The sequence below is a fragment of the Etheostoma spectabile genome, chromosome 13 (assembly GCF_008692095.1).
Source record: "Etheostoma spectabile isolate EspeVRDwgs_2016 chromosome 13, UIUC_Espe_1.0, whole genome shotgun sequence".
NCBI classification, from domain to species: Eukaryota; Metazoa; Chordata; class Actinopteri; order Perciformes; family Percidae; genus Etheostoma; species Etheostoma spectabile.
In genome coordinates this window covers 29389463-29400663 of record NC_045745.1, presented here as the reverse complement: position 1 = coordinate 29400663, position 11201 = coordinate 29389463, and the positions used below count along the sequence as shown (strand labels likewise).

General features: G+C 38.3%; 1 protein-coding gene across 3 annotated transcripts in view; it reads right to left on the bottom strand.

The window, feature by feature from the left end:
* Positions 1-10452, bottom strand: part of kcnip1b (Kv channel interacting protein 1 b) — a 22133-nt gene extending 11681 nt beyond the window's left edge. Inside the window, exons 1-2 of one of the 3 annotated variants that reach the window (XM_032533561.1) lie at positions 10245-10452; positions 9522-9819 (exon numbers count right to left, since the gene is read on the bottom strand). In XM_032533561.1, coding sequence (XP_032389452.1) covers positions 9522-9609 — 88 coding nt within the window. In that variant the 5' untranslated portion in view covers positions 9610-9819; positions 10245-10452. Of the gene's footprint in view, positions 1-9521; positions 9820-10087 lie in introns of all 3 variants that reach the window. The other 2 variants (XM_032533562.1, XM_032533560.1) reach the window with 2 other exon arrangements.
* Positions 10453-11201: the final 749 nt, after the last annotated feature.

The following is an 11201-nucleotide window of genomic DNA, read 5'->3' as shown; positions in this document are numbered from 1 at the left end:
CCCCCCCCCCCCCACACACACACACACACACACACACACAAACACACCAACAGGCAGGACTCACCAGTCACAAATGTGTTAAAGGCAACGTACAAAAGATGGAAGACCAATAGGAGTAAGAATCAAGAACAAATGAGCATGAGCACAATTGTTAACAACAACATCCTCCTTTGTATGCCAATATGCCAATTCATATCCATAATAATCAAAAGATGCATGTCTGCATCTTTTTCCTTTTCACTGTTAGATTCTGTTCTTTAAATGTGATGATATAAGGCATTTTTGTCATGCTCAACAAATGAAAATTTGTGAGAGGAAGGATGTTACAAAAGACACGTTTGATCTTGAGGAAACTGCAATCTCTGTTATGACATGAGATGGCAGTTTCCGACCTGCTAAGTGGTTCTCTAGTCTTGTTATGCAAGAGCTCTCATCATTTAATTATTTCATCTCTACTCCTCTCTTCTCCATCTCAACATTCCTCTTTCACTTGCATGTTAACCTGGTCTTGGCAGTGCTTTTGGATGTGCACCTTTTCTTATTGTTGAATCCTTTTACATTTGCAATCTTTACTTTTGCTTCTAATCTTGTCATGTAACATATGTTATCTTATCTTATCCTATACTCCATATCATAGACTGCAACTAACTGGTTCTGCTTTAAGATAAGACAAATATGTTTTGATGAAGGGAAAAGGCCTACAAGAAATATCAGTGTAACTGGATATAGTACCTCACTGTAACCTTCATGGTGAAAAAGGGCCATTTTTGGAATGACCTGTATTTAAAGTTTACATTGATGTTAACATTCACAAATACAGACCTATTGTATTTGGTGAAATTGTGGCTAAAGAAAATGTGGTAAAAGTAGAAAAAAGATACTTTGAAAAACTGCTTAATGCGGCTTTTTATCCTTTCATATAATTCTAAATTTGATAGTTGTGGGTCTTTTTCACTATTCAGACAAACAAGCAATTTGAATACAGCATTTGACCTAAGGTAACCTTGGTTATTAGCAAATCCATCAGGTGAGTAACTGAAAATAATACAAACAGTTAGTCACAGTCCAAATATTTGCCAGCTTTCTTAATCAGTAATTTGGTATTTGAATATTGTACCTACCATATCTTGGTTACTTAAAACAAGGCATATAGTAGCAAACATTTGACGTGAATGAAATGAATATCAAACTATCTTGACTTAAGGAATTGTAATTTTTAATTAAATATTACAAGAGGAGGGAAGCTGGAGTCTTGTCCCTTAAAACAAACAAAAATCTTCCTGCGAAAAATATACTACAACCACTCTTTTGTTACAACTTCTCTTTTGTTGTGTTGTGGTGTTACTCTTTGAACAACAGGTGGCATCAGAGTACAGTTTTTCCTGGTACTCTTGTCAGTTTGGGTCTCCATTGCAAGCTCATTTTGCTCTTGACTAAATACAATGTGAGCAAAAATGAACAGAGTTCAACAACATATGAGCATTCAGAACTACAACCTTCTACACATCACCCAACCTCCACCATACTGGTCACTGCACCAAATACGTGTCCATTAACAGATAATTCTAGAAGCAATGTAGGCCTATCAGATAGTAAAAAGAAATGAGGCTGGAGAAAATTAAAGTGGAGAATGAAACACACAGAGGAGGCAAGAGATAAATATAGTGGGAAGAAGACGGTTACATAAAAGTGTGTAGTGAGGTGATGTAAAAAATTAAAAGGGGGAGACACACACTGTCGGCTCCAATCCGCTCGTTTTACAGCCACAGAAAAAGTGACAGAGAATGGGAGGTGAAGGAAGAGAGTCTTTGGCGAGAACAGTTCACAAATGCAGGTTGATGCAGGTAATTCAGCCATTTGTTTTGGTCAGTGTGGAGCTTTGGTAGAAGTACACGGGCCAGAGATCTGAATCTGTCTCCGCAGTGGGGGAGGATGTGACTCTTGCTGCAAGGTTATGCACTTAGAGGACACATGTGACTTGCAATAGCGAGGGACAGGTGCAGAATAGGGTCGGATGAGGATTTATGCTCAGCTTCACTCCTACTGTTTCTAATCGGACCTGACTCAGTGTGAAACACAAAAAACATGCAGGCTGGTACAAGACACACACATTGAATTAATCACCGTTTTGGTCTCAACATAATTCTTTAAAGCAAAATGTCTCAATTACATTTGCTAAATTGAGTGTATAAGCGCATTCATACTGAGTATGCACTTATGCAGCAGTATGGCAAAATGCAGTGCGTCAGAATGCTGTACTCATAAAGGATCAAAGGTTGAGTGTGGAACGCTGGGCACTTCTCAATGGATACCATCTTGTCTAGGTACAGCGGAAGGGCAGGACCACAAAACTTGTGAAAATTGCGGCTGATGAAGCTGCACAAGTTGGTTGCTCTAGGCAACACTGAACTAATACGTCGGCACTGTAGTCTCAATCTCATGTGAAACACGGGGCGCACACAAGCAAGAAACACTGAAAGCATGTTTATGTTTTAATAAAAGTGAAGTGAGAATGTATTTAGGGAGCCAACAATAGATGGCGGTAATGTTCCAAAGAAGAAGAAGAAGAAGAAGAAGAAGAAGAAGAAGAAGAAGAAGAAGGTGGCTAGAGACAATAGTGGTGGGCGATACTGCAAAATTTGGTATCGATCCGATACCAAATACATATAGGCGTCCGTATTGCCGATGCGATACCAATACGAACTTTTTACTTAAAAAAATACTGTGGGTAGGGGAGAGCATTTCATTATTTCTGAGGTGAATGAATGATCAATTTTTAGGCAATGTTTTTTTATTAATGTATTGAAGTGCACAAAATGATTAGTTATTAGGCACTGTAGAATGAATACAGCGAGGCGCTGTCCTCTGCGCGTTGTGTCAGTGAGTCACGTGACGACACAACAACGAATCACAGCAGAGGAGCAGGAGGGGGAGGAGGAGCATGTGGGCCAAGATGTGAAAGCGGCGTTTGCTCAGGAAGGTGGAAGACACAAGCAAAGTATAGTGAACGTAGAGGAGAGATATTAAATTAAAATATCGATTCAATTACAGTTGTTACGATCAAATACCATACCAGCGTTGGCATCGATACTATCGATATTTAGATCGATCCGCCCACCCCTAAGAGACAACACTACCCTGTCACACTATGCAAGTAAGTACATGTGTACACAGTGTATTGAATGGAAGTGTACTACTAAGTGGTATCCAAGTATCAAGATTGAGACACAGCTTATATAACTAAACAGTGACTTCTGTGGCTACACATGACAATAATGGGATAATGCTAAACTACTTCTTTTTGTTTTTAGCATTTAACTAAAGTTAAACAGTTTCACAAGCGGAGAAGGGTCATAAAGTCAGTAAACCAACTCTGTACAGTCCATGATGCAATATTTACCTCAAGCTTTCTAAGATTAGCCAACATAAGCTTTTCACACTTTAGTTTCCTGTTAGCTTAGTTTTGTCAGACACATGACATACAGTATGTAAACATTAACACCTGAGTTAGGGGTAATAGTGTTGACACTATTTTCCTAGTGCCTAATATACCTCCCAATGCTATGAATTATTCCTTATATTTAGTTTTTCAATCTACAATACAAATACACCTGTACACTTAAAAAGCCAGACACATTATCAGTCACATGATAGCAAGAGCTTTGCATGCATGTCTTGATAATGTTGTTGTCTGTCATAAAGAAATTAAGCAACAGTTGCTTATTTAGGAAAAAAGCAAGTTATATAAGAAAAACTATCTGAAACAAGAGTATAAAGTACATTAAATACATTAGCCCCTAATGGGGACCTAAGAATAAGGGTCCCTCAATGCATATCTCCACCCAACCCTAACTAACACTCCAGGGTGTAACGTTTAAAGGTCTGAAAATGAATATACATGCTGCTGTCTTTCTAAGTAGAACATTTAAAGGTGAGCGGGCATAGTTTTATGGTTCATTACACTATCTGCAGCTAGAAGTGTGTGCAGGAAAATATGCTTAACAAACCAAACTGCTGGAGATACGTGTGTGCTGGAGGTGAGGGACTTGCATTTTTTTTAGTCTACCTGACATGTTTGCGTGTGTGAAGCTGAATACGCATGTGTGTGCCCATTACCACACCTTCTTCCATGCATATGATAGCATGCAGGTGCTCTGAAGATCACCTTTCAGTGAATTATGCAGAGAAAGATTTCAATCTGCAACTAACGCAACTACAAGACAAGACTATTATTGTCTCACGTGATATAAACCTACAGAGAGAGGCCATTATCATATGTCTTGAATCTTATATGTTATCATACCCAAAGATTATGTATTGTTTTCCATGCCGCATACCACTATTTCACATGGCCACGAAAATTTGATTACACTTGCATGAGTTACATGGAGCTCTCAGCCCCCTTTTGGCTGAGAATATGAATAAAAAACAAATATAAGAACCGTCCTTAAAATTTACATGGACACAATAACTGGAACAAATGTACAATATGTGATGCAATCTGTTAATGTGTGTTGTTGTGTCCACCCCTTTAAATGTGTATGTAAATGCTTGGGCATGTTGATATCACAATGAGGAGCTGATATTGCATAATTCACACTTTGAAACACACATAAATTACACCAAGTGTTGTGTTAAATTAGAATAGAATAGCTAACCACTTAAACACTTTTCTCTCACAATAACAGTATAAACATTGAAAAACCCATTGTGGGTTGAAGTGATAGAATCAATTCCCACTTGAGACAATTTAAAACTTAATATTTTGTCTAGAAGCACCCTAATTAACTCAGTGACATTCAATTATGGAGTTAAAAGAAGACACAGGCCCGGTGGCTTCCCAATGCACAAGCACCTCAACCTGAAGTAACCAAGGTCAGCACCGTGGGCTGCAATCAGCAAAGCATGGAGGAACTTTTGAGCAGTAGCAGCAAACATGCACAGAGGTAACGTGTCAAGGGACTAGATGTTCAGCAGAACTCACACTCCATTTCACATGCTGCTAGTCCTTGGAGGATGCAGAGGGCAAGCTCACTGGTATCTGCAAATAGTGACAGGAGCTCAGGAGATGCCATGGAAAACCCCCTCAATCCATGCTTTTCCGTGCTAACTAAATTGTGCACACAGATTAGTTATATGTGCCTTTGATATAATATTGATTTTGGCATGAGACAGTCATTTTCAAGCTCTTATGCTGCTCAAAACATTGCCAAAAAGCCACTCCATGATGCAAAATATACAGTAGCTATGGGTTAATACAAGACACAGGACAGTGTTTGAAAGTCTGGCTTTTTCTGCATTTTATTATATGTTTCACTTTGGTAATTAGTCCAACCAATTGGAGATTAACCATTGTGCTGTAAAATTAGATTTTGATTTGTTCACAAATGAATGTCTTATATAAAGAGGATGGATAGTTCACACAGTCTCTCAGGTTTTAGACACTACAGACATGTGGCTGAATTGCATGACCTAGATTGTCAACCCATGCGGCCATACTGTAAGTAGGCTGTATTATTTCTAGAATAGCACAGAAGATGACAAAGCCACAACTTTAGAACACTTTGTTTCATTCTCAGCAGGTTTCATTACATTTCATTGAAGCTGTGCAAACCACAGTACTTGTTAGTTTTCTTTACATCAAAGGAGTACCATAAAATGATGCATATACAGTACTTTAGGTGTTTTTGAGATTGGGTGGATTTTAACAGCTTTGGAACCACCCAGGTAACAAGGCATAAGTAGTCTGTAAGAGTTTTGTCAGTATGAAGGTAAATCAAAATTGGATGGATTTTGCTTTATGTGGTGCGCAGTGCTATTGTTGCTCCTGTCACTTGCACATTCGTGACAGAAACTGTATAAATGTCTAAATAGAATACAGCAATATACAAGCTACCAGCTATTAGATTGATTTCTTACAAATAGCTTGCTACTTTTGAAAAGGAAGAAAACAACATTGTAAGAAATCCATTCCTGGCAGTGGATGTGCTTACAAAGGATTTAGAGCGGTATAGTAAATCTATCCAAATATTGCTGATTTGAAAATAAGCATCTGGAGACTACATTTGTATTAGAGGAGAAAAAAGATGGAAAAAAAACCCATGTGAGAGTCACGTTGAGAGTTCAACCCTTGTATGGTATTTGGGTCAAATTGACCCATTTCAAATTTTTGGAAGAAGAAAAATGGTAAAAGTTACATTTTTTCTACCTTGCCTTATTTTCTGTGATAAACATGTATTCCTAACTCAATTCAGAAAATTACTCTGTATATAACCACTTTTTCCAAGATAAGAGTGATCACATGGTGGATTTTTAACATGAATTATAAACTTATGACAAAAAATGAATCCCACTTCAATTTTTAAATGTGTTCTAGTAGAGACTAATTACATTCCCTAAACATATATGTTATCTCAAATGTTTGAAATTGAGATATAGACAATATTTGTTAATAGATTATGAAGTCAAATTTTATTTCAGAATTGTTTTTAAAACCCCAAATAAGTCACGGGTCAGTTTGACTCGAGGGATACGAGAGGGTCCCGAAAGTGAAGACAATACAAGGGTTAAATGAAGCATTGGCTGCACCGGCACACATATTTTTATCTGTACATATTTGTGTAGGTTTTATTTTAAATGTATATCAGGCCAGAGTTTTCGGTAGCACTTTACATTCCACCACGGTAATAAGATGGTAATAGTGGGGTAACAGTGTGATAATGAAGAGGTTATATACAGGTGATGACTTGTAATTACCATAGTAATAACTGGGTAATAATCACAGTATTAAGATGTAATTCTGGGGTAATAAGGTGATAAGAAGGTACCGATGTAATAACATGCAATTACCAAGGTAATAACTAGGAATGGGTTTGATGATAACATATGGATATCTGGGATGTGGTAATATAGTTGTATTAATATTATAATAACATGATAATCATGGGGTAATATATGTTGATGTTTTCACAGTATTATAGGCTACTATTAGCGTACTATCTAATAAATTAGATAATACTTAATGGAATTTAAAATTATAATGCTGAAATTCATCTTTGTTCCAAAGATGTCCCTGTTGTTTCAAGGTAATACTTTAAATTATATCTTGTGACTTCTTACCTGGAAACACATCTGGTATTTTCTGTGTAACAACCATGAATCACTGGTGCAAAAGTGCCTGTTTCTATTTCAGTACATGGTAATATTAGAATAACAGAAATGTAGAGAACCATGAATCAGTGGTGCAAAATGGAAATATTTGGAACATAAAGGGTGGATAAATTTAAAATTTAAATATTGTAATTACTAATTTAAAATTCCAAGAAGTTTGATTTAATTTGGAATGTATTACGCTGATAGACTATCAGCGTAATACATTAGGATATTGCCCCATAATTATCATGTTATTACAATATTAAAATAGTTATTACATTGGTAATTGCATGTTATGACATTGATTACATTCCTATCACCTTAATACCCCAGAGTTACATCTTATTACTGTGATGTATTACCCAGTTATTACTTTGGTTATTAAGTTATTACCTATTAATTACCTCTTTATTATCACACTGGTGGAGTGTAAAGTGCTACCGAGTTTTCTTCTGGAGGTGAGATCCTTGTGTTTAGTCAGTCATGACTGAATTGCAGCTGCACTGTGACTTGGCGACTCAGCGTTAGTTTAGGTTAAGAAAAAGCCACTTTCAACTAGGGGATGATGGAGGTCAGGAGGAGAGCGAGAGCCAGGGCTTTTAACATTAACAAGGGGTTGGGAGTGAATGGCAACGGTTGCCCTGGTGTTCGTGTGTACGCAGGATGCGTGCATCACTTACGTCATTGCAAGTAAAAGGTACCCCACAGGCAAAGCCAACAAACCCTTTTTAAAAAAAAAACCCTTTTCAAATAATTTTTAAATAGGACTTAATTAACTCAGAATAGCAATGTTATCTATTCCTTAATTTAGCTATATGTCTGATTAAAGTAGCAATAATGCAGAGTGATATGCAATGCTGGGCTCTTGACTCAGAGGTTTCCAACCTATTTGGCGTGTGACCCCTTAAAAAGAAGCAAGGTCTGCTGATGACTTCTCATTACAGGTTATGGCCTTAGCGTGTACGGGAATCATGAACCAACATCCAACAGTCATCCAGTTAACCAAATAGTGAATTTTCTTTGGAAACAGTTTTAAAACCTACAATTAAAACATCCAGTATTTCACAAGAAGAAAAGCAAAATTAGAGAAAACTCAGAAAAAGTAATTACATACTACTCCAGTGTCCAAAACTCAAAAAATGTTTAAAAATCAGCAGTTCAAACTCAGTTACAAAAATCTTCTCTAACTGGCAACAGAAGCTGTCATAGGGAGACTTGTGTTGCATTCTCACATCTCACAATCAAATAAGAGGTAAAGAGTTTTTTTGTTTCTAATCTAATGTTGTGAGCTAAAACTCTTTTAGACTTAGGGCCCTATTTTAATGATCTAAGCGCATTCCAAATCCACGTTTGACGATGGAAAAAGGGTCAGTGTGCTAAGCTTATAGTTCAAAACTTAGAGTCTTCATTAATTCATAGGTGTGTTTTGGGCGTAACATGCAATCAACCAATCAGAGTGTCCAGTCTCTTTAACAGCCAGGCACGTTTGTACCATGGTGCATTGCTATTACAATGGCAGATTAGCACTGTAATATTTTTATTTTTAATCTTTTGCATGTGTGTGCTGTTGTGCTACCCTGTGTGTGTGTGTGTGTGTGTGTGTATGTGTGTGTGTGTGTGTGTGTGTGTGTAACAAGCATAGTGTGCACGCGCTGTACATAAGCCAAGGCACATTTTACTAATACGCTGTTAAAATTTCAATGAAATGCTGTGTTACTGACTTTAGACCAGGTTTTCTGCTGCCGCAAGATAGCAATATGCCCAGAATGCACTTGAACACACCTCCCTGTAAGACCAGCACGCCCATGGGAGCAAAGATGGGCGCAGGTGCTATTTGCTATTTAAATGACGTGGGCACAGGATGGGAAATAGCAAAGACACTTGCTTCGGGCTTTGCTCCGCGTTGTGCCAGGTGCAGGTGTGACTTAGTTAAATTAAGGGGAAAACAGAAAATGGGTGTTAGTGTCCCAAAACACAGGGCCTTTACACCGGGGAGGGGAGTTTGTGTCCTAGAAGAAGTTGAGAGGAAAACACAAGACATTTACACCAGAAACTGGTGTTTGTGTGAATGTCCTACTTAAGGGGGCCAAGGTTTTAACCACTTCTTTTCTGTCATATCCGTCACCACACTGCGACCGGCACCCACACCACAGTTACCTTTTTGTAGCTAAACTCAAGGTCGTGTGACCCTGGTCATTGTAACTTTGTAAGATATCAAATGAATTGTTCTGCATAGGTTTTCGTACAATATCAAATAAACCCGTCAATGATAATGCTGATGATGAAAAAAAATTAATGAACTGTGGCAATGCACATGTGAGTGAAATATGTAGTGAGTGCATCTGTATTATAGAAAAACACCACAGTACCTTTTGTGAGGGTTCCTGAGACCAGTCTCTGCAGGGACTGCATTAGTTTGAGCAAGCCTTGCCTGCAGCGGCAGGTGCAGCCGGCCATCCTGAGGTTGAGGTGGAGGCAGAGGCAGATGGAGCCGAGGCTTCACTAGAGAAAAAACCTCCAGTATATGGAGAGAAAAAGTTTGAGCTCGCAGGTGTCTCCACTATTTCAGGAGCTTCTGCTGTAGAGTGTGGATCGATCCTTATTGCAAAGAATAATCTGCCTCAGTAGTTTCTGTGATCAGACATCTTGAGGTCCTTGAAGCGGATCCTTGGAGAAAAAAAGTATAAATGAGATAAAGAAGAATTTACCTGCCAAATTAAGCTGGTAGTGTAGCTTGAGAACAACACAATTTATTTTTTCTTCTACACAGTTCTGAGTAGCTGTTAACTCAGCCATTATTCACTGAGGTCAGTCAGGAACGCATGCTTAAACACCCAAAGAAACAAACACATGCACACAGATATTAAAATAGTGCTAGAATTGCCAAAAGAGCCAGATGGGCAGAAACAGTGATAGGAAAATAAAAAATTCACACCTGTATGCCAAACTTTTAAAAAGGCAAAGTGAGACAAAAATGAGGCAGAAGATAAATTATTAAATGGAACTCCAAAAGTAGAATGTAAAGAGCCGTTTGCCCTGGAAGTTGTGTTCTTCCAAGAAAACGCAGACAATCTCATAGTTTTTCTCACCACCTCTTCTCCTCCTCTTTGTCTTGTCTTCTGTCTTGTGAGGTAGCAGTTTCTCCTCCAGCGTATATTTCTACGTGAGGTTTCTCTCTGAGGTGCAGTGCGTGCCCTGCGGCTGTGGTCTGTGGAGGAGCTCTGCTCTGGTGCTCTCAGCAGATCTGTACTGCGGAGAGCAGCCAGCGCTGTACCCGCCCTCCCGTCTCTATGCTCCCTCCTCCTGTCTTGCATTTGTGTTCCCCTCACTCTCAGTCTGGCTAAAGCTCTTTCTTCTCCCTTTTTTTTTTAGAGCCTACGCAGTTCCATGATCCAGTAAATACTGTAAAATAGGGGATTTAAGGTTGGGGGTTCAAGGTTTATGCGACTAGAGTCCAGATCACCGTGGAAAATGCATTTAGTCAAGTATTTATGAACTGTTACAACATCTTCTGGCACATGCTGGACATTCATAGCACCTCCAGCATTCAACTGGGACATTCACACATCTTACAGTGTCTTTTTGCAAAAGGTCATATCACAGCTTATAGTGAAACATCAGGGATACAGTGTGCACTAAATCCGTACATTTTTATGTTTGCCTTATCGATATTTTCTCTACCAGAACGTCACATAATGGATAAAAATTACACGCCAAACCTATCTCTAAGTGTCAACATTTAAAAAAATACCATGCCCGTTATCATACTAAAATGGAAATTATAGTTTATGTGGATTTATATCAACTATTCATTATTGCTTGATGTGCCAACAGCCATACTGCAAATCATTAGGAACTTTTTCCTGAAGAAACTGTTAAGATCACAGTAAGTTACCGAGCTTGCTTTCTCTTGGGTCAAAATATGGAAATCCTTTGTTAAAATTACAGGATACACACATAAAATTACTGCACATAGCAAGTTTCTGCTTTTTGGCTGAAAACATAAAGAGGTGGTTCTGGAAAACCATGCACAGAGGCTATCCTGGAAG